Source organism: Culex quinquefasciatus, chromosome 3 (genome assembly GCF_015732765.1).
Source record: "Culex quinquefasciatus strain JHB chromosome 3, VPISU_Cqui_1.0_pri_paternal, whole genome shotgun sequence".
NCBI classification, from domain to species: Eukaryota; Metazoa; Arthropoda; class Insecta; order Diptera; family Culicidae; genus Culex; species Culex quinquefasciatus.
In genome coordinates, this window is record NC_051863.1 from 195,584,397 (window position 1) to 195,609,337 (window position 24,941).

The following is a 24,941-nucleotide window of genomic DNA, read 5'->3' on the forward strand; positions in this document are numbered from 1 at the left end:
CCGATAAAAATATTTTCAGACATAGGCTCTTTGGTCCAGACACGGTCAAAACGCCATTTTAAGTTTTCATACGACTTTTTCAATAGTTAAGCTAGATTTTTGGAACTTCTTACTATTTTTTCCAAAATAGCCAAACTCATTACCTTTCTTTTGCGTCTAAGACAGCTAAAATCGGATGAAATGGCGCGGAGATATGATTTTTCGAAAAAAGTGTTTTTGCGAAAAATGACGAAAATTGCCATTTTTCGAACCACCCTAGCACGATGTAGGTCACCCTAATGGCCAAACAAAAAAATACGGGTCTAATTATTTTGGCCAAGGAACCCCCAGAAAAAAATTGAGCCCGATCGGAGAACTTTTTTTTTGGTTTAGGCTCTTTTCAAATGGAATTGCTGTATAATTTGATCACTTTTCTGGTGTAATGTCGCTTTTCAGTCTAAATTGAGGTAAAATTACATAATAAAAGAGGTAATATTCAACCTTCCAAAATTACACCTTGAATTTTTTTTTAGCTGTTTAGTTAATTCTCAATACAAATTCAATTTCAAATCTTTTTAATAATAAAAAATACAGCTATAAATTTTGCGCATTTCTGTCAATAGAAAAAAAATTACATGCAAATTGGTTTGCTGTACTGTAGCTTAATTTTAAAAAATGAGTGTTTCTACTATTCCAACAAAAAAAAATACATAGTATTAAACTGATATTTGATTTCTGATCATTCGTTCCTACATGACCACTTCATCAATCATTTAAAATAACCGCGTGAAATGTCATCAATTCATAAAATTCTCCCCCCAGAATCACTAATAATGAACCCAAACCAAACTACTGGCCATCGTTCTCATCGAATGTCAATTTGTCAGCGGCAAACGGATCAACCATTAATGCCAACCCATCATCATCATCACCGTCGTCGTCGTCCGGCGTCCGCAAGAGAAGTTTCGCAAGTTGAAACCACACAGAGACGTACAATGTAGTGCAATTATATTTGACCCGTTTTTCACGTCCATCACGCAATGTCCAGGCTCCTGGCCGGGGAGGGTGGGTGGCATTATATTGCGCTGTACGTGATAATTATCACGGAACTCCACTCTGGCTCACTGCGGTGGCCATGGGGTTGACCCCGTTCTTCTGGACTCTGCAGGACAATGGAGGGCAGGAATGGGAAAACAACTTACAATTTTGATTTTTTTATTTTAAAATTTCTGAAAATAAATAGAGTTTTGTGAACGATAAACATTATTTTAATTTTTAAACCTAAAATTTCGTAACTCTGGCAATATTCCCTCGCCTGGCAACACTGCGGGCAGCCTTCGCTGCCGCTACCTTCATTGGCTTCACTTGTTGTTAAACACGTAAATCGATTTGCGGTCGAGTGGACATGATAATGGAATTTTGCCACGTCCTTTCTTGGGGTTTCGGATCCTGGGATGCGAGACCTCCGGGAGGAGAATCGATAAAAAAATTCCAGCGAAAAGAGTTGTTGGGCGGTTCTCTGTTTCTGACAGGTTCATCCGGATTCGACGGATCTGGCGGTGGCATTGCGGGAGCTTTTGGGGAAAAATTCAGTAAATTCATTAAATACTTTGGATCGGATTATGCCCTTCCACTGACTGGTTGAGAGCGCAGCCACTTGCGTTGAGTGAAGCATAAAAGTTTCGACAATTTTTGAGCTGAAGAGGATGCTCGTTCAGTATAGATATTTTTTATGACTGGTACAGATTGCATATCAGTTTTTCGCAGAAATAAAATTTAAGCTTCAAGTGTATTTGAAATGTAATAAAAGATACTATATAGCCACTGAGTGGTGTTTTATGGCCAGATAATTACTTTTCAGAGACGTTTTAATGTGAAGATAAGATATTTCCTGGCATTCAAGGCAATATAAAAAAATGTTTCTGGTGGTGAAGTTGTTGGACTTGCCAATTCAAGCAACATTGTCGAAGACACCAAAATTTTATCTCGTTATCTACGCCTTCTACGACCAAATTTATAGAAAGCATCTGAGCAAACCTTCAAAAATCAGTTTTTTGAACGTGGCAATTCAGGGTTAAGTTTTAGAGAAAAGAAATGTTCGTAATACTTTAAGAACTAAAAAACGAACATTTTTCTTATTTGACATGTCAATTTGGACTCAAGGGTCAAAAGTTACAGCCATTTTAAGTTAAAAAAGATGCAAATTTAAAACTAAAATATCTCGAAAAGGCGCAAGCCAAATTTTAAGCGCCAGGTTGCATTTGAAAGAGGAGTCCAGCACTACAAACGCTGAAAAAATCTCAGGGGTTTTTTTTTCTTTAAACTCGAGATATTTTCATTTGAAAAGTCTAATTTCAAGGGAAAACCATATAGGACCACCCTAACGAAATTCGAAAATTTCCAAATATATGTTTTCCATGAAAATTTTGCTCGCTGAATCTGAATCTGCCCTCAGAGTTGAGCCAAATTGTCAACAAATCGGTTTTGGTCATATTTTGGGTTTAAATGATAATTTTACAAGGAAACCTAAAATATGACCAAATATCGATTTGCCCCTTTCCATTTGCATCAAAAACTCCAAAACTTTGCCATTTTTCGGAAAATCCAATTTCCACTTAATTTTGCGTTCTGGACCACTGTGCACTGGAATGTCCTTCCAGCACAGCAGCACGATGCAGTGCAGTGCTGCAAAGGAGTGCCAAATGTGCTGGATTTGAAATCCTCAGCATCGGCAGGGCGTCCTGTCTGTGGCATCGAATTGGTTGCTCCAATTCACAGCTAATTTTCTACTCGGAATAGACGCAATTTTTGCAGTGGCATCGGAAATATTTAGACTTTAATTTTAATATTTACGGAAATAACACTTCGACATGTTGAAGACGATTCCGTTCTAGTTATACCCGAAATTAACAATTTTATTTACTGGCAGGGAATTCAAGTTATTCGCTCTACAGCATTGCCTTGGCGTTCTCGATTGCGAGATTCCTACTCGAAACTAGGTGTCCGAAGGTTTGATTGTTGAGGCAATTGCAAACCTCTTTTCACACCTTAGCTTCCATCCACCCCGGGATTCGAACTGACGACCTTTGGATTGTTAGTCCAACTGCCTACCAGCGACTCCACCGAGGCAGGACCCAGGGAGACGACTCCTACACCTGGACTGAGCTAACGACCTAACCTTTTTAGGTTAGTCCGGGGCCAACATTTACTTCCCGTCCGACGGAAGGCGTGATCAGACAAATCTCGTCTCGAAAAATGCCACCGGGACCGTCTGGGATCGAACCCAGGCCGACTGGGTGAGAGGCAATCACGCTTACCCCTACACCACGCCCGGCAGGGAATTCAGTAAAACTCAATTCTGTCGATTAGAGCGAGTTCAAAGAGCCCAAATCTAGCATACCTTAATGAAACTGAAGCGTTTACTGACATCAACTTAACAAAATGTCGAAGTGTTATTTAATGTAAATTAATTTGGATATTGACAGCCAAGGGTTAAATCTCACATTATGTCGAACATTTTTTTTCTGCAGAAAAACCAGATGCAACTTTCTGCTCCTTCTGGATTAGGAGGAACACTTTTACGCTCATTCCGAAGCTCAAATCGAGCTAGTTCTCACTAAGTCCTGTACTTGGCAATTGCATCAAACAGTGCACCCGAGTGCTTCGACTTCCTAGTACAATCTAACTTTTGAACGTGATGATGACAGGAGGTAAGCTCGCTCTCTCAACATGGTTGTTTGAAGAGAGAGTCCATGCAGGCAAAAAGTTTAATGTGCAAAGCTCACAATAGGGCGTCCAATTTTCCCGGGTTTTGAATTTCCCGGGAAACGGGAAAAATATTTTTGGAATCCCGGGAATTCTCGGGATCCCGGGAAATTTTTGAATCAGTAATAAAATCTATGTTTCATTATATTTGTTTTGTTTTCAAGCTTAAAATCATTGAATTAACTTAATAATATCAAATGGTGATACTCCTCACTTCAATCTGAACAAAGACGACAGTTTTAAAATAGCCTAAAAGAATTTTTTTTGTCTTTTTGGTGTTTAGGATTTTATATCAACTATTTTTTTTAATTCCAGTATGATAAATTATTTTTTTTATTTGCGAATCAAATTACATAATTTGAGTTTTTTTAAAGGTCCAATAAGCTTTTGTCTTTCATATGTTTAAAGGACCTATTCAAAAAAAACTTTGGAATTCTTTTATATATTTTTTTCTTTTATAGATATTTTTATATGACATGACTAAAACAGCTTTAAAAAAATATTTTATGTGTCTTAAAAACAAAAAACCGACAATAAATAAAATGATACCAGTCAATGTAAAATTTTAGATAAGTTTTGAATTCATTGTTTTATATAAAACATATTCTACAAATTATCTTCAAGTTACTACCGCCAACCGAGGGAAAATCAGAATTACAGTCTAAATAGGTACAGTAAATTTTAGAGCAATACATTTGGAAGTACAAATTGTTTTGTTCTGTTCCTGTTTTAACCGAAGTCATCCAAAACGTCATGCAATGTTTTTTTTTTTGCTTTAATAGCTGTATTTATTCGTTACATTTGTACGTATTTGCCCTAGATGCCGGTGTTTGATTATAAATAATTTGATATGAGATTGTTTTTTTTTATTTAAAATCGAAAATATACGTAAATATATCCAGTCTTTAAAAAAATAAAATAATAGAAAAAAAAATTAAAGCACTAGGCATTTTGTGGACCTGTTAATTAAAATTGTAATATTTTTTTCCTAAAAAGCCAATTTAATGCTGAGATTTTCTGAATACAAATTTGAATTCATTTTATTGTTCTACTATTTTCACAACCAAATCTGAATTTCCAGACCAAAATAAGATTTTTTTCCAATTTCGGGAATTCCCGGGACAAATTATAGAAAATCCCGGGATTCGGGAATTCCCAGTTTTGGAAAAAAATCCCGGGATTTTTGTCCCGGGAATTCCCGGGATGGACGCACTAGCTCACATACTTTAGCATCAGCAGGTTATGTTGTGTTGATTATCTGGAGCAGTATCATCCTCTGTGTGTTTTGTATTCCGGAATGGGAAAACTTTCCAGGTTATTTGCATTGAGTTGGTTGTGTGCAGAAGTAGCACTTTTCCTGTCCTAGTTTTTCACTTGATTACTGAGGTCTGATGTTTTGAGCAGGTACTTTCTTGTAATTGCTTGGGTTTAAGTTTTATGGATTTGTTTAACAACAAGTTTGATTTGAATAACAGTTTACTTAATCTATCTACAAATCGACCTAGGTAGCTTCTTATTCAAAAAGTAACTTAATCCACCTATTTGGTTGGAGCCTTCCTCCCTGATATGAAGGGTTTAGCAACAAAATTAGTCTATTTTTTTAGATCCGGAATAAAAAAAATACACAACTATCACTTAATGGTAATAACTCGAAACAAGGTTGCCAGATCTTCAATGTTTTGGACTCGTTGGAAAGGTCTTTCGATTACCTAACCAATGGGTGGGTCGGACGATGGGTCCGGACATAGTTAACATACATTTAAGTGAGATCCGGTTATATGCAAAAATATATTTTTATACAGTAGTTGTTCGGTAACTGGGCGTTGTTTAACTGGGCTGCTTTTTAACTGGGCGCTCGATAACTGGGCCGTAGCCCAGTTAAAAAGCAGACAAACGTCAAAAAAACAAAACAAACAAAAATTACCGAGGGGTTAATGGATGCAAAAATCATATTCAATAAATAAAAAAAAAACATTTTTCAAACTTCTGTTTAATTTCAAGGACCAATTAAAGAAATATGAAAAGTAAGCATTGTAAATAAATTTGAGTAACTTTTATTTTTATATTTCATCTGGAAAATATTATGCATCGGTGGTCCCCTCGTTATTTTTTGTTCAGCCCAGTTAACGAGCAACATTCGGTGACTGGGCTACGTTCTCAGCCCAGTTACCGAACAACTACTGTACATTACTTTTGAACTACTTATCGAACATTCATAAAAATCAATAGGTACGTATGGGTAAAATTTGGTCAAAATCAATTGAGCCAGTGCTGAGAAAACTGAGTAACAATGTTGGTCACATACACACACAGACATTTGTTCAGTTTACGATTCTGAGTCGATATGTATGTATACATGAAGGTGGGTCTACGAGTTTTAATTAAAAGTTCATTTTAGAGCAGGATATAACCTTTCTTCAGTGAGGACGGCAAAATAGAGCTTGGCAGTGTTCCTAGAATAACTGAAAGTCTTCAGATATCTTTTTATTTTTTTTTTTCAATTCACAGGGTATCATATCTTTAAATAATTTGATTTAATAATGCACAGTAAAAAATTGTGTATATTTGAAAAGTGTAATTGAAAGTTTAATATTACCTCTTTTATGTTGTAATTTTAGCTCAATTTGGACTGTAAAAGTGACATTAAGCCAGAAAAGTGGTAAAATGAATCCTTTTCAGATGTAAAATTACACATTTTTTCTGACATAAAAGATGTACCCCTTCCCAGGCATAATCATCCAAACAACATTACTAATAATTGCATATTCTCCTTCTCTCCCACAGGCTACCCCAAAGTGGTAACCCCCGGTGCCGGCCCCGGCTCCAACACAATGCCCCCCGGCTCGCCCGGCGCTCTCGGTCCCGGGGGCCAGGCCGGATCCACACTCGGGGCCACAATCGGCCCGGCCCAGGGTGGTGCAGCGATGCGCCGCCAGTCGTCGGCCCGCGGGCTGGACACACTGGTGCCGCCGGGCCGGACGGGGTCCTTCCGCGGGGGTCGCAACTCGCCGATCAATCCGACGGCCCCGGACAAACCGTCGTTCGCGGTGTGGAAGCGCCGCCCGTCCTGGCCCGAGGTGGAAATCAAATCGTCTTCGGGGTGAGTATTTTTTTTTGTGGGTTTGGCAACACTGTCAGTGTTGAGATTTGGCCTTCCGAGAAGGTTACGACTTTCAGATTAGGTTTGACAATAAGCATTTCAAAATAGATAGCAGATGTTTGCCCGTAACAAATTGAGTGAAAATCACATAAAATTCTAGTACCATGCATCAAATTATGTAATTTTCAAAATAATTTAACAAAACGACAGTTACAAAGAAAATGTAGTAAAATGTGATAGCTTGTGCATCATTTGACGCAATCGTGTTATTGCACAGTGCTGCTCACATTCGCAACAGAAATGTAATGCACGACAACGATAGTGTCCGAGAAGTGGATTGCAAAACGGGATAATGATTGAAGTTTCCTGCCTGGTTGCATCCGGTATATACACTTTCCACGAAACGAGAGAAAGTATGCAGTGAAGCTTGTCATTCAACGTTATCACTTTTTATCGATTGCAGTCGTTTCAATAATATTATCGTTTGCACGAGCAATTCTTGGGAAAGGTTCACAAACGAACAGAAAAATGAACCTATTTGGATATACTTAATAATACTGTAATATCCAAGTCAAAAAGTGTCCAACTCAAAATTGATACCAAAACCCAAACCTTGCTTTTCTCGATACATTTTCTTCTTAAAACAAACTTCCCGGAACGACCTTGCACGAAACGTCGATTGTTAGCTATTCCGTTTCGGGTGACTCTCAAAATATGCAGGATTTGGCCATCAAATATCTTCTTCGAAGGACCTTCACGTGGCTACGTTGACCGCCAAGGATTGGCTCTCCGTGTGGTGGAAGGGTCACGTTGTTGTCACGCGCTGCCAAGCTTATCCACCCACCAGTGTGCATCACATAAATCCCACAAATAGACAAACACACACGCGCGCATGCCACTTGTGGCGACGTGCGGTCCACGTGTGTGTGGAAAACGATACCGACAAGGTTGCCGTTTTTGTTTACGACCGGGAGCCATTAGCATTATTTATTTAGGCACATTCATTAGGAGGAGCACACACACACCAGACAGCGCGCGTGGTTGATCCTTTTGACGTGGGTATTCTTCGACGAAAAACCTGCGCCGATGATCGACACCATCAGCAGGGATGATTCTGTTTGAACACCTACGCCGACTTGATTTCGACACGGTGGGAACAAAAGGAGCGCCACGCTGAAAATCTAATCACTTAGTGTTAAGCCCAAAATTTTCCAAAACTCCCACTGTGAACCAATTTTGGACCGATAGGAGCTACCTTAATTCAGACTCAGTCGGTTCACTGGAGTTTGTGAATAATTAAGCGTTTATTTTCGGGGGGCGGATATCCTTGTGGTGTGATGAACTTATTAGGAACGTGTACCCTACCATCGAAAAGGAACTCTGAACGCGTGATGAAAATAAATTCCCAAAATTGGGCTCAGTAAACATCCTTTTGTGTTTATAAAAAAAACAACGTCGATTCCACTAACAGAAACGGTTTCCAGTTCATTCAACGCGGTTCAGTTGATGATTTCCTGTTTGCTGTAATTATAGGTTTTGAATGGCTTCCCCTTTTTTGTCGATCGAACAACATCGAATGTTTGTTTGGAAATTGTTTTTGCGTGTGAATCCTTTCATATTTGTTTGATTCCTTTTTTTTATGGTGTTATGTTATGCATTTGCGGCTATGAAATAACACAGAAATTTGAGGAACGCAAAAGTACGTTCTGAAGAGTCGGTTTTACTGCTTTTCAATATCAAATTAAATCATATTTCGATTATTTTATTGAAAACAAATTTAATGAACAGTTTTGAAGTTTGACAAAATTAAGGTAGATTTTTCTGTTTTTTTAAATTTTTCATAAAATAAACACATTTTAACGAATACCGAATTTCATTTACAGAAACATATAAAATCGTCAAAAAAATATTAAAAACTTCAAAACAAATGTTACATCGTTATTGTAATTCCTCAGAAATTATTTAGAACTTTTTCTTTAAAAAACCTATAACTATATCATTTAAAATGATTGTTTAGAAGTTTCTGTAAATTGTAATTAATATAATTGTATGAATTGAAATTTGACATGCAAAAATATGTATCCCATGCTAATTTCTCAATTTGTGAAAAATCTGGATTTACAAACTCTAGCATAAAATAAAAGAATAAAATTAAGGCTTTAAAATGTCACCTAAATAAGTTTTTTAATGGCAAAGCTTAATATGAACGTTTGGTGAAATTTCAAGCCCAGTAGGCTCAAAACGCCCCAAAAACTACCTAAAATGTTTTTGAATTCAATCACGAAAAACAAAATTAAGAAAATTTCAAACATAAATTAGCCATTTTTCTAAATGATAACTTTTCATACAAGTTTTTATTGACTTTTCAGTAATTCTCTAAATTTTCGTTAGAGCAATTTAATAGAATTTCGCAAAACGACTTTTCATTGCATTTCTAGTTTGTGTTAAACTTTTTCCATCGATTCCTTATGTGCAAAAACGCCATTCTGCATAATGAGTTTCTTCATACAAGTCTCCATATAAATTTGGTGGCCACCATTGAAAAGTGCTATGAAAATATTCGAATATGTTGTGATTTTTTGATCGATTTGGTGCCTTCGGCAAAATTGTAAGTTATAATTAGGACTATTTAGAAAAATAGTCACGCTCAAAAAAAAATATCATTTTTTTATAACTTTATTTGACAAAAACTTAAATTTTTCTATTTTTTTAAAGTGTTTTAGTAGGGTATAGTAGTAGTTTTGAGCTTTAGGGTAAGATGGACTTTTTTGTTTTCGGCCAAGTTATTATTATTTTTTAAATGATGTTTATCGGAAAAGAAAAAAAAATACACAAAAACAGGTGGCAATCTGATCTTATTGATCTGGTGCCTTATGCAAAATTAAAGGTTATAATCAGGTTCACGACAAAAAACCTTTGTTTTTGTTTAACTTTTTATCACTTTTCACAACTTTTTATTTTTATTCTCAAAATATAGATTATTAAATTTATGAAAATGTTTGATATGTTTTAGGTCACTAAAAAGACATATTTTGCGCTAGATGATATTCAATTTAAAAAAAATATATATTTGAAAAATAATATTATAAATAACAAACATGTATTAAAAATAATTTTAAGATACAAAATCAAATTTCCATTCATAAATTACTTTACACATTTTTTTATGAATTGCGCCACTTTCAAGTTACAGGCATTTTATGGTATACTTTTTTCGGAATATGCTTAGTTTATTTTTCAATTGAAAAATACTTCATAGAGAAAAGGCACCCCTGCAAAAATATGTTGTAAAACTGAGAATTTTTCTTACAATATTTCTGTTTGGCTTTGTTGTTCGAACTAATGGTTCCTACGATTAAGCAAAACAAATTAATTTTTTGTGAAAAATAAGTATTCAACTTTCGTTCTTCAACTCACGATAGCACGGAAGCAATTGGTTCAATTTTCAATGTGAAACTTTTGTTAATTTTTCTACTTTTTTCTATAAAAATAATTTAACAATTCAAAAATCATCATTTGATGCAGAATTGATTTTTTGACATGGGAAATGCATGGAAATGTCTGTGCTGCAGTCCAGACTTGCTTGAAAGTGTTCTGGGAATATGCAATAATAAGAAATTGAGAATATTCATTTGGTTATCTAACAATCAATTACTCAATTTTTAATGATCTGGATATCCAAAGCTTTACTGAAGCAAAAATTTAGTAAACGTTCAGAGCATGAGCATGAGCAGAGCATGAGCATGGTTGACTGCCAATGAGCTGCTACTCCGTTATTGACGGATCAGCAGAAGTTACACAATGAACCAACAGATGAATAGTGGGAGCTAATCATCCTCACTGTATAACCCCTGAAGATCTCTGCTTTTAGTCAATACCGGCGCCCCCCCAAGGAGATGCAGTTCAACAAAGGTAGGAATGTTAGTCCGATAGTTGAAGTTGCAGACTCATCAGACACAGAGTTTGCCGCTCTATACCTGTTGACACCGCATGAGACCGTTGAATCCACAGCATCTCCTTCAAGCATCACGGGAAGTGGGGGAATTGTGTTAGTAGGGGAAGGAAAGGGAAGGTCAGGATTCATCTTGGTAGATGATATGACCAGAATGTGAATCATAATCGTTGCCTTCTGAGCTACGGCGCTATGAGAAGGACTTATCATTCGCGTATTTTTTACTTCAAACCGCCGGCGTGCCATCCGAGCAACGATGCTATGGGAAGGTCTTTCAAAACGAAATGTAATTATAATTAACGATTTACGTGCAATCGAAAATAGATCAGGATTCAATCTAAGTAGATGATATGAATAGAAAGTAAAACATAATCGATGCCTCCCGAGTTACGACGCTATAAGAAGGACTTATCAATTCTTCACTCGCGTAATGTTTACTTCTTACCGCCGGCGTGCCATCCAAGCAACGATGCTATGGGATGGGCTTCCAAAACTAAATGAACTTAGATTTACGTGTTATTCGATGTCATGTAAACCTCAAATAGTGTTCATATACCCGAAAAAAACGAAGTTGACTTTATAGCTGTCGGCCACCATTGCTAGTACCAACCACTAGTGTCTTCCTTTTTATTTACAAGGACTTCGCCGCCCTGGGCTCCTAAGTGTATGAAAGTATGGCACGGAGCGACGGCGCCGAATAATTCATATACCCAACTGTTTCAATTAATTCTAAAAACTTCGTTGAATTCTTCGCGCACGATTTATTCACAGCAAACTTCACTACGAATTTACGCCGTCCGGAACGCGAGCAACCGACTCAACTGCAGAAATTCAACATACACACGACAACGCGAATGCCTTTTTCAATGATTCCAGAATCTTCCACCACTTTCTTGCGGATTCTCGCGCGCGACATCACACACTGATCCCCCCGACGAACACCACACGACTGATGGCCCAACTTCCAAGGCCTCGACGCGAACCTCTTTTTCAATGATTCCAGAATCTTCCACCACTTTCTCGCGGATTCTCGCGCGCGTCATCAAACACTGATCCCCCCGACGAACACCACACGACTCAGATTATCGAAAAGTTTCCTACAAACTTAAATTGCTGACCTTCCCAGAACCAGCACAGCTATTTCGATTTGAGGCGAAATCTCCTTTTCCGAGCAAATCTCTCAAATGGATTCACCGAAAAGCCTCCGATTCAACGTACGATTTTAGCGGGCCCAAATAATAGCTTCCCGCGAAGAGCCACCTCCCACCAAAAGGCAGCAACGATGATTTCGGTGCAAACAACAGCCAACAGGCTCAACAGGTGGTAATTATTTTGGACAACTGCCAAGTGCACCCGAAACAACCCCCCGCACAATGCAGTGCATTATTGGGCTCGAAGTCAAACTTCAATGGAACGGCAGAAGTAGCAGCAGGTGGCTGGCTGGCTGGTTTCCGGTTCAATGGCGATTGAATTCAATCAGGGCGATTACGTGACGAGATGGGAGTGTTGGGGATCAAATAGTAATGGGATTCGGGTTGATGGGAACAGTTTTAGTGGAATGCTCTTTATTTTTATTTTTATTTTTGTTATCTTTGCTTTTAATACACAACTGACGTCTTCTGTAATAATGTATTACTAACCAATATAAAGCTAGTAATCCTTAGTTACAAAAAAAATCCTCCACATGGAACACTAGCAAAACTTCACCGATTTCCAGTCTCAAAAACGAAATCCCAGCCACATCAGCACCCCAACTACATTTCCCAACAGTTAATCACTACGACAAACTCCGACTTAATCAACGTTCCCCCAAAGGGCGTAGAACATGAGGCGGAAGCACTCGTGTTGACTTTTAAAATTTTAATGAAACTGTCGTCCACTCCTCCTTCCCACTCTCTATCTGCGCGGAGAAAAAAGAGTTCCCAAAATCGTGAACAAGCGTTCATGAAAATGGGAACAAAAGTGTTCAAATCTCATGGTACGTTTTTGGAAATCGTACCATGGGATTTGAACACTTTGTTCGTGGTTTCTATTTTCATGAACGCTTGTTCATGATTTTGGGAACTCTTTTTTCACCGTGTAGTGGTGTAGCTATACCAGGCAGGGCTTGTTTAAAGTCATGTCATGAATTATGTTGGCGAACAAAACCGGAAATCCCACTAGTGGGACGCCTACCCCCTCTTGCCCCTCATTTTGAACTTGAGCTGATGGTGACGGCAGCATGTTGCTTCACAAAACCGCATGACACGAAACATGGCCATAACATGCGTTCTTATATGGGCTGGCTGGGTAGGTATAACGGTTTCAGGTGTGTATGTTTCCATTTTTGTATAGTGGGTGCAGCAGCCTGTTGCATTTCACCGGATGTCGGAGGGACTAAACTGTGGATAATAGGGATGTGTCGGTGATGGGTATTTCTGAAAATTTTCTGCAAAATATCAACCAATTGTAAGCGAACTCCATTCTCATCTTATCACAATTTCTGAAAAAAACATAAATTTAAAAAAAATCACATTATCAAACTTTTCACACCACTGTCGAAAGTCCTCGGCAACAGTTTTGCCACGACGGCGGTTTTGTCTGTTCAACAATGTTGTAGATGTAGATGTAGAAGCCACAACAACACGCTTCTTCTCTCCGAGAAGGACAGTCAGTGGCAGCAGCAAGATAACCATTTCCGGCACGCGCGCGAAAATGTCTGCTTGTGAGCTTGCCTTTGTTAAACAATGCCGAGATGACGGAAGTGGTGTTGTGTATGGGTATTGCGGAGTGTTACTTGCGAATCGGTAAAAGAACAACGTCAAACAAAAAGTGAACGTTGTCACTCAACTTCAACGATAATATAGACACATAATAAATCTACTTTAATTCTCAAAACTCATCTGAGTGGCCAGGCTTACTGCGGTGCATTGGTCGCAGATAGAATTCTATGAACCGATCACATTTCACAAAATGTACAAGAAAGGGAGAAGGCGTGGACATACCGTACCAAACATTAACAAAACATTTTGTGGATATTTTTTTTCTGGATGAAACTCGACTCAAACAACTCTCCACTAATCAACATTTATCTCTCTCTTCTTTCACTCTCACTGCTCTACACTACAACACCTCACTAATACACCTGTTGTTACTTTAAACAATACCCAAAAAAACCTCACAAACCACATCACACCCTCTCTCTCCCACCCACTGGGACCTCCGTCCACTAGTCACCGGCACCGACTGAGGCCGGCCCCGTTGATTAAGGTCCAGGGTGAGTCCGCCCCCGCCGAGGACGAGGAACCGGGCCCCGGTCCGGCCACCGAGATTGTCTATCGCTTCGACAAAATGAACCCGCCCTTTAACAGTGTCGTTAGTGCCAATAACAATAGGTAATGTGGTCCCGCTCTTCACTACTACTCACGCAAATCGTTGTTCACGTCATCGTCGTCGTGTCGGTTCGGTGGTGTCTTCGTCTGTTACTTCTTGTACTACTTGTTCTTCATCTTCTTCCTTCCTTCATCTGTTACGGGTAACTAGTCAACTGTTGAACGCTTATTTGCTCACAGAACAATAGCACACGTTCAACAATTGGCCTGCTACGCTCAACATCAGGCTCAATCTATTCCTCTCTGTATTATTCTCTCGTTGAAACTCTTTCTCTCTTCCTCTTTGTACTAACTGTTAAGGAGGTATTAGACTACGGCAAACAAACAAGCAAATTCGCATATTTTGACAGTTTGTCTGTGTTGTATGTTCGCCAACATTTGTGTGCAGCAACGTCAGCTTGCATACATTTTGTCTTGTTTGCGAGTTTGCCGCAAACAAGTTTGCGAGTTTGTCGCATACAAGTTAGCGAGTTTGGCAAACTGTCAAACGCGAAAAAGGGCGAGTTTGTTTGTCGTAGTCTAATATCTCCTTTATTCTTCAGCTGGATGTTTCGCTGTGTCAGTGTCATCGGCAAAAGGGAATCCCCAAAACCAAACTCACACCACTTTACCGTAACAATTTCACAGCTTGACATTTTTGAAGTTGATGTCGGCAAACGCTTCAGTTTCCTCAAGGTATGATAGATTTGGACACGATCCAGTATGCAGAATTAAAATTCACTAAATTTAGAGCGAAATTGTAACCGAAATTTACAACTTTATTCTTTCTCATAAAAATTCTTTAAAAATTATTCTGTCGATTGGAGCATTTTCAAGGAGCCCAAATCTATCAAACCTTGCTGAAACTGGAGCGTTTACTGACATCAAATTCGAAAATTTCGTGTTGTGTTTTCCATTCTTGACCATACCACGATAGCACAAAAATTTTCCTCGTTGTCGTAACTAAAAGTACACGTTCACACACACAATATGAAAGATCACATGTTTTACAAAAAAAATAATTTCACGCACACAATTTTAAGTTTTGTGAAGGTCCATTTTTCGTCGTTGTTCGTTAATATTTCTAATTTATTCCGAAAATGTTGAAAAAAATTTGCTGTTGATTTCGTTGATTAGTGAGAAAAAAATATGTTTTGTGTTTTTATTGTAGACATTTAACATCAAAAAAATATTTTAAATTTCAGCAGTCGTTTGATGTTATTAATTATTTTCAGTGGCTTTACTAGATGTTTGTGTTAACAAAAATAACAAATTCAAGCTTTAATACATCCAAAGTCCTCACAAAAATAACTTTGGATAATCTAATTTCGACGAGAAATTTCGTTACATCGTAGAGCTCAAATATTACCTCAAAATTCTCAAAAAAGGCCTAAGAGTGTGGAATCCAAGATGGCGGCCAATATGGCGATAGTATAATGTTGAGAATTCAACAAGTCATCAACTGCTTTGCAAACATCACCAAAAAACCTCATCAGACTTCGTGACAAAGGTTTCAAAACTTTTGAAAACACCACAACGCTAAATACAAATTAATTGATTTTTAACGAGACCAGCTGGTTTCCCCACGAATAAACATTTGCCCAGCCTCCATTCCCCAAACGGCCACCTGGGTATTTAATTTTTCATTTTCACAAAACTCACCGTCTTCATCGGCAGTGACTAAACAATCCGACACAGTTTTCTACCCCTCGAAAAGAACTTTTCATTTTTGCTACAGCCAGGGAGTCCAGAATGTTTGTGGTCGCCGGCAACAAAACGGCGATTTTTCATTAAAAACTTTCTCCCTCTCGTCATTTTTTTGGGTTTTTTGTTTCGACCACCTTTTCGAAGGGACTCTCGAACGACTCTTATTTCAGTATTTGTAAAAAAAGACGAAGCGTGGAACTTTAACAACATATTTTTTCCTGTTAAAAATATAAACTCAACTTTTGGACGTAACTTCGCAGACACAAAAAGTTGAAGCTAACTTTTTCGTATTTTTTAAACCGAAATGAACTGCGCAAAAGTTGATGTTTTTCATTCGTCACCTTGCCCTTGCCAGGTGAGTCATCGAAAATGATAACAAAAAATATGTCTGGAGCACCTCCATCATCCCATCAGTCTTTGAGTTGAAAAATGCAAAAGGGGGAATGTTTGAATAAAATTTGCAATTTGATTTCCTGGAAGCAGTGGAAGAAAAATTAATTTCGGGTCCTCGCGGGTTGGGCGCAGCATCTGAAAAATATTTTTTTATGATTTCCTGTTCGTTCTGAGCAACTTCCATTTTATCAAAGTTTTTTCACCTGATATTTTCCAAATTATTCAAAATTTCATATTTTCGTTACTGAAAATTCCTAAAAAATCAATGATATGTTTTAATTCTCTTCAATAACAGTTAAAATATCTAGTAGAAAACCCAATTAAATCTGCTCTTAGTGGAAAATTCTTCACTGAATCGTCTTTACGATTTGAAATCAAAAATTGGGAAACCTTCTGATCGATTTGGTGTCTTCGGCAAAGTTATAGCCATTCTATTAAAAAATGAGAGCACGAACACAAAAATCGGCATTTTTTATTGAACTTGTTTTGCAAAAAAAAAACAAACCAAAAACCATTTTTTAAGATTTTTTTTTATTTATTTTAACGGACACAATTCCACAAATTTTAAACCAAAGCGAACTACGTACCAATTTTTTTTTAAAGCTATTTTTCTCAATAGACTTAAGTTTTTGTTGTAAAACTAGATTTGCAATCAAAAAATGCCAAAATATTTTTTCATAAAGAACGCCGTTTTCAAGAAATCTACCACTTAATGATTTATTTTTACAAAAACAAAAATGAGTGTTCCTTTTCCAACAACATTTATTTTGAAAAATTAAGAAAATTTCACAAATTTCAATTTTTTTATCAGTGAAAATTGGACTATATGTTACTGAGATATTGGCGATCTTAAAAAGGGGGGCTGTTTGAGTAAAACTTGGAAAACATATTTATTTTGATCCCCTTTTGTCAGCAACAAAAAGACCAATCTACAATATTTCTAAAACGATTTTTTTTTTCAAAAAATCAACAAAAAACTGAAACCTTTAAGCGGTAAAATTTTAGAAAATGGTACAATTTATGAAAATGTATATAAAATGTATATATTTTCCAAATGCCAAATGTTCCAAATGTTTGTCCAAACCACAGATTTTGAGAAAAAAAAATGTGGGTAGTAAAATAATCGGGGCAATGTTTTTTTCCGTAAAACTATTTTTGAAATATTTCTCACAACTACAACTTTGCTGAAGGCACCACCAAATCAATCAAAATATTCCTTTAAAAGGTACAGATTTTCTAATTGATGGTATTGAGAGTATCAACATAAAAGTAATCACTACTAAATACTCTCTCTTCTGCTATCTTGCTTTCTCTCTTCTGCTATCTTTCTCTCTCCCTCTCACTCTAATCGACGAAGTATGTTATTGGCTCTAACTGCGCTTTGTCGCTCTAAATTGATTCAAAATCGTTTGCAATCGGCTGTGTTTGAATCAATGATTTGTTAAAATCAATGGTTTCATTGTTCTCAAAAACATTTTGCCAAATTCATAGAGTAGGCCAAGCAAATCATAAAGTATTTCAGTAGCTGTGTGAACCTTAATCGACCAAAAAGCTGTCTGCTAGCGACTCGTGGTAGCTCACGATTGATTGCGCGCTGACAATTCAAACGATTTAGTAGGCACCGAGTGAGCGATTTCTGATCATTGAACTGAAAATCATGAAACTTGCATATTATATTTTAAATAAGCTCAGTTTTCATGAAAAATACTGTAGAGTGTAGAACTATAGAAATAAAAAAAAACAGTTAAATCGATTTTTTGATACACATTTTAAGATTAAAATTCAAATGAAAGTTAGCAAATAACTAGGGTTAGTGAAATTTCACGATTTCGCGGACAGCGTGAAATCCGCGAAATTTGGCTTTTTCCGCGAAATCCCGTGAAATTTTATGTTTGTGTGAAAATGTAACGATTTTTCATAAAATAACTTATCAAACTTAAAAAGGAATAAAAATAATATTATGAACTACTGTAGAATTAAGCGAGTGAATACCCTGGTTTTATTACTAATATAGGGTTAATGATTTTTGACGGTTTCGTAGACGGCGTGAAATTCGTGAAATTTATCAATTTTCTCGAATCATTGAATGCAAATATGGGCAAAAAAAATAGATAAATATTGAAATAACAAGCCATAGTTTCAACATTTGCTTGGAAAAAGTGTTTTAAAATGCATTTTACACTAGTTCAGTAGTTTTGCAAACATTAGTTTTCAAAAAATGTAAGATTTGACGAAGACAAAAATTTTAGCAAAAAAAAACATTTTGCGATAACACACATCGAAAATTTTCAAAAATTCGAAAGATTTTTAAATCAAAAACAAATACTTTTAATAAAATTTGAACCAGCCTAACAACTTAATAAATATTTCATCCATAAAGAAAAGAAATTTTATTAGTTTTCAATTAAAAAGCTTGATTATATATGTGTGTCAAGTTGATATGAACCATTTGAAGAAATGTTGAGATTTTTGAGTTTTTTAGAAACTAACAAAATTTAGTAATATTTTCATTCGCTGTAATAAAAATTTTAGTGCTATTTTATTTGAAAGGTACAGTTTTGAAAGCAATTAAAAGAATCAAGCTTTGTTTTATTTAAAATAAAATTAAGAGTATTTTTTTTATCTTTGGAATCATATTTTAAAAACATAAAAATAATAATGGCTTGTTAAATTTTAACGGTGTTTTGTTTATTTGGGTGGATGATTCCCTTGAAAGTTAAAAAATACTCCTTACTTTATGTTTTCTCTTCTCATTTAGAATAAAAATTTCGATTTGGTTAAAAATTATATTATTTTTGCAAAATGTTTATAAATTTAGTTTTTGACAAATGAGCTAAAACCCTTAAAAATATGTTTAGTGGGCTAAATGACGCAGAAAATTCAATTTATTTTATTTATTTTGACTGGACAAATCTAGCTTAGATATGAAATTCAATAAAATGTAAAATGATATAACAGAGGCAATATAGCGAAAACTTTTGAGCTTTGTTAGTCGAATATTAAAAGAGCAGTTCAGTAAATGAGAATACGCGTGCCCTACATTTTGTTTCAAAATATATATAGAGCCCATCCAATAACCAGGAGGATTTTTTTTTTGAAAATTGGAAGAATTTTTTTGTCGCATTCAAATTTAGTAAAGATTTTTTTACATAATAATACATAATGAAGCATAAAAAGTAGTTTCTGTGATTTAAACATAGGTTTTTTTTTTGTTATTTTAACATTTTTCAAGTTCCGCGAAATTTGCGTGAAATTTGGTGTTTTGAAATCGAGGTCCCCGTGAAATTTGCAATTTTCGAGCGTGAAAAATCACAAAGCCTACTAATAACGTTTAAAATATTTCAAATTTTAGTCGTTTAAGTTAAGCAAAAACTTTTTCCTCCACAACGCCCTGGCATCCCCTTTGAAGCCACGCAACACGGAGTTTTTCATTGCGCCGTTGGCCAGGTTTCAAACAATCCCGAGTTTTTTTATTCTCCCGCAACCATACAAATTCCCGAGGTTTTCCGCGAAAAATTCCCACCTTTTTTGCTGGTGCGTGCAATTCCGCATTTTTTACTGCTTTAGGTGCAAATACATGCTTGCTGGTGGAAAAAAAGAACGAACTTTTGTCTCGCGTGATGAAAAAGATTAAAGTGGCTTTTGAAATAAATTTTCATTGCCATCGTGTCTATTGTTGGAGAGGAGATTTTTTTTTATTCAATTTTGGCGACTGTCACTAGCGCTTTGCATCTCGATTTTGATGAAGATTTTTAGTGCAGTTGGGGGGGATGTTTTATGGGCGTCAGTTTATGACAGTATGATAAAAGGAAGTATATTGCTTTATTTGTCTATTGGGGATTGCGTTTAGTGATGAATATGTCAATAATAACGCTGTTGACTGGTTTTATTTGGCCTTGATGACAATGGAATTGTTTTTGTCGTTATTTTTATGGTCATAAATATTTGCTCAATGGGATTAGAAATTAGAGCGAATGATTTCATGGGCAAGAATAGTCGTTATCGCAATAAGTGTTCTTTATTGATATGTTAGTTAAACTAAAACAGTTTTGCGTTTCAATGTTCTTGGAAAAAAAAAACCGCAGGGATTTCCTGGTTCAGGTCCAACGCAAAAAACTGGACCATTTTCAGCCAATGGAATTAATGTGTCCTCGCCGTGTAACCTGTAAGCCCAGGCCATTTGCAAAATTATCCGTAACAACTTTTTTTTTCTCCTGCACTTTTTTTTCGCCGCCCTCGACTCAACAGCGTCCAGGAGAACGACGGCTCGTACTTCGAGAGCTTCACTGCCCTGTCCTGGAAGAACGAAAACCGGCGCATGTCGGCGGTCCGAGCCGTGGAAACGCGGGCCGAAGTCCTGCCGGAAAGCGAAACGGACCGGCTGCTGGAGGACGACATCGAACGGTCCGAGCAGAAGGAGCATCTCTATCTGGACGTGCTGTACGCGATTGCGAACACGGTCGGAGCGCCGGCACCGGGCGGACAGGTAACTAGTTCCTTTTGAGGGTTAAATAGAAATGTCCATTTTGGAACGAGGGAAGATACGACCGTTGTAAACCTATCAACCTGCACCCTCTGAACTGTCTCTACTATCTCTATCTTTACACTTCTGGTCAAAAGTGTGCTTACTAAGGCACCGATTTCCAATTTAAAAACAATTCTCTCATTTTTTTAAGTGATTTCACTTTTTAATCACTTTTTTATTTTCCATTAAATACAAAAAAAAAAGTTTTCATACTCTACACAATTAGCAAAAGAGAAACTCTCATTTGCTCTATCTGCTATACACTGTAGAGAAAGAGAAAACTGCATCTGAGAATTTCTCTTTTGCTCACTGTCTTCTCTCAAATTTTTACCTAATATTTCAATCGGAAGTGTACCCCTCCCCCAACAAACAGCACCACCCCCAACCCCCTCTTGTGTCGTGCAAAAAAGCTATCGTCTCTCCTTTTGTCTTTCTTTTCTTATCTCTCTCTCTTTCTCTTTCTCTCTCTCGCTGTCACACACGCGCTATCTCACGGTCTATTTCCGCTGGTGGAACTGTCTCTTTAACCTCACCCCCCTACACAACTTCAATGTATATCCGTGTGTTCGTGTATTGATGTCTTGTGTGCACCACCCCTCAACACCCTTGTTTGCGAACACTCGGACCCGCAACACTGCATCGATGTCCCACTGCGCGGGGAATAGTACAGCGAAAAAAAGTGGAAGAAAGTAAATATAAAGGTGGAGAAGAAAGAAAACAAAAAACACCGTTCACGATCCTATCAAAACTACTGACGCAGCCGGATAACTAAGTGCTGGGAAACATTGCAAAAGGGCGTAACTTAGTCACCGTCTTACGCCCTTTTGCAATGTTACCGAACAGCAACCACATCCCCTTCCTCTCTTTGCAACTAGATGTTCATCCAATTATTCCCGTAGTGTGTGTCGTTCGTTTCTTCCGACCGGTCAGAATCGACTACCTTCAATGTACCAACTACCATCGGAAGACAGTTGACGTATAATTCAGTTCCGGTAAATGGGTGGGTTGGCATATCGGAACCGACGGCCGTACCGTACCGAGTTTAACACCGGTGAACAGGGATCAATTTAATGGAATTTGGTCTTGCTTCAGTTTTTTTTCTGCTCAAACTTAAGCCTCTTTTGTGATGGATCGGTGTTACGGATACGCTGGCAATCAGTGATAGTGGATTACGAGCTATGATGGTTGGAAATTTCCTGGAAGAGTTCAATTGAATTTGATGCTCGCATACAGTTTCCACTGCAACTGGTGGTCCGCTGGTTTAAACTACCATGCAACTCCATCGAACCAATGAGTACTAGAAAAAAAATGATTTGAAGCATTATCAGTTATTGAACCGGTTTTCATGACAGTCGTTTTATCACTGATTAATTTCTAGAATTTCGCTTTACGTTTAAATTTTTTATGTTATACTTTTTGATTTGGATGAAACTTTTTCCATTCATTTCATAGCATACAGTACTGGTCAAAAGCATGTGACATTGGAAGATTTGTCAAACCTAACTCCAAGTTCAAATTGTTGGTGTTTCGATCGAACCTCATGAAATTTTCAGCATAAGTTTTTCGGAATGTCTACTTTCAGATGCTTTTTGAAAAACTTAGCTACCTATTATCGTTGACATTTTCGTAGAAAATGTGATTTTGGCTGACACTCACTATTTTGACGATATCTCCAAAAAATATTGATCGCACCAATTTCATATTTTGAGCACTTTATCTTGAGATTGTTTCTTAATATTACCCCCAAACTTCAGTCAAATTCATTGACAGCAAAAAAAATAAGCGGTTTGAATTTTGGAGGGGTCGCTCCAAAAGTGCGATGTCATATACATTTAGCCAGAAAAAAAAAACCCGAACGAACTGACCCAAAGTATATGACATTTACGACATTACGAGCAATGCAAATTATAAGACATCGGGTTTTAGCGCGACCCCTCCCAAATTCAAATTTCAGAAACTTTTGTTGTTGTCAATGGATTTGGCTGAAATTTGGGGTAATATTAGAAACTATCTCATGATTAAGCGCTAAAATTTTTTAGTTTGTCCGATCAATATTTTTGGAGATATCGCCAAAATAGTGAGTGTCGGTCAAAGTCGTATTTTTGACGAAAATTTCAATAACATTGAAACGATAATAGGTAGCTAAGTTTTTAAAAAGCATCTTAAGTAGACATTCCGGAATAATTATGCTGAAAATTTCATGAGGTTTGGTTGAAACACGAGCGAACACCAACAATTTGAATTTGGAGTTAGATTTGACAATTCGTCCAATGTCATTTACTTTTGACCAGTACTGTATGTCAAATGAAGTCATTTTGCATAATTTGTTTTTTCATGCAATCCATAGAAATTTGCGAACAATGAGCATGTGAATATTTGAAAATCTGTATCTTTAGAAGACATTTTCGAAACGATTTGTTGTATGTGCTTCTTATTATAACCTACAACATTAGGTTATAATGAAGCAAAATCAGGGCTGCACAGTCGGGTCATATTTCATACACCCAAAGTTAAAGAACGAGGGGATAGTCCTCACGAAAAGAAACATGAGGAAAGTGCTATTTTGCGAGAGTATAGTCCTCTCGCGTGTTCATTCGTTCATTGGAACAGTTCATCCTATTGAGTGGCTTATATAGACAAATGACCACCACTTAGTCACCGAACCATGGTGGCCCATGCGGCAAAGGCACGGTTCAATATGCCGAAGGTCTTGGGTTCGAGTCTCGGTACCGGTACTTTTTTTTTTTTTTTTTTGAAAGATGAACTTTTTTTGAAGATGAACCCTTGAGTAAAGTACTCTCGGTAATTTCGGGATTTATCCTCTCCGTCCGCACACAGTACCATTTTACTACCGAATCGTGCTCTTTATCCTCTCGTATGCTGATGCCCAGTTCTGGGTGTAAGACTCCGACTCCAGCTTTCTGAGTTAAACCAACTCCTACTCCGACTCCGGCTCTGGCTTTCAGCTCCAACTGACTCCGACTCCGGCCTACCAACTCTAACCGACTCCGACTCTAGCTTTCAACAAATTGTTAATTCTGACTCCGACTCCGACTCCAGCTATTCGAGATTAGACGACTCCGACTCCAGGTCCCCAAAAAGACCCAACTCCACCGACTCCGGCTTTGATTTCGACTCCGATTCCGACTGCACAACCCTAAAAAAACTACACTGAAAAAAGCCTGATTATTTTTAGTTTGATTCTTAAGCACTGCAATGGCATAAGGAATGTGCAACATGCGGCTCCAAATTTTGTTTTTTTTTTCTAATTTAGATTTTGAGAAAAAATAATCTAAAATATTATAAAACACAATTTCAAAAATCAAATTTATTTTCCAATCGAAATTGATCATAAATTTTTTTCGATAAGAGATTGTATTAAATTCTCTAGAATTTTGTCAATTTTTCGAGACATTTTATTCTGTATTTTTTTATAAAATCTTGTCCATTAGATTTCCCCCAAACAAAAAAAATATGTTTCACATTCGGGATTTAGGATTTAATCTAGGAAAAAAACATTTTTTCCACTTGATTTCAGAACATTTAAATATAAATTCTTCAGATAAAAATGTCAAATGTAAGAAATCTTTTAGATATGTTTTAGGAGACTAACAAATTTATCTTATGCGAAAATCGGATATATTGACAATCAAAATGCAAAAAATCAGTTTAATTAGCATCTGATATTAAAAATGATAAAAAATACTTTATGACGAAAAAGCACCCCTGCAAAAAAATGTATTTGGAAAGCTGAGAAAATGTCCTAAAATTTTCTTTTTTGGACATTGTTGGTCGGAGGTTGGTTGCTAAAACACAGCCTCTTTGTATTAAATTTTGTGAAAAATAAGTTTATCAGTGATTTTTTTGAACTTTAGTGATTCTTTTCAAATTTTTTTAATAAAAATAATTTTAAATTAGAAAAAGCTAAAAAAAACTTTTGGCAGGAAATGGTTTACCTAAACAAAAGGTGCACTTTATCAAAAAATGTAATTTTCGATTGCAAACCACAACCTTTACAAAAAAAATCATATCCCGTTACAAGCTAAAGATTTTTTAACCCTCTACTGCCCAAATTTTTTTTTCGAAAATTTTTATTTTTCCCGTGTTCAGGAGGTCATTTTGAGCAACTTTTGTTCTACGAAAAACTTTACTTCTCTTGTTCTATGTTTT

The 24,941-nt window shown here is 36.8% G+C and overlaps 1 protein-coding gene across 4 annotated transcripts in view; it reads left to right on the forward strand.

Moving 5' to 3' along the window:
• The window catches only part of LOC6038676 (BAI1-associated protein 3), a 176,842-nt gene that overhangs the window by 73,407 nt on the left and 78,494 nt on the right, over nt 1-24,941 (forward strand). Inside the window, exons 3-6 of one of the 4 annotated variants that reach the window (XM_038259949.1) lie at nt 6,529-6,844; nt 14,009-14,170; nt 20,495-20,732; nt 21,437-21,460. In XM_038259949.1, coding sequence (XP_038115877.1) covers nt 6,529-6,844; nt 14,009-14,170; nt 20,495-20,732; nt 21,437-21,460 — 740 coding nt within the window. The remainder of the gene's footprint in view (nt 1-6,528; nt 6,845-14,008; nt 14,171-20,494; nt 20,733-21,436; nt 21,461-24,941) is intronic. The other 3 variants (XM_038259950.1, XM_038259951.1, XM_038259952.1) reach the window with 3 other exon arrangements.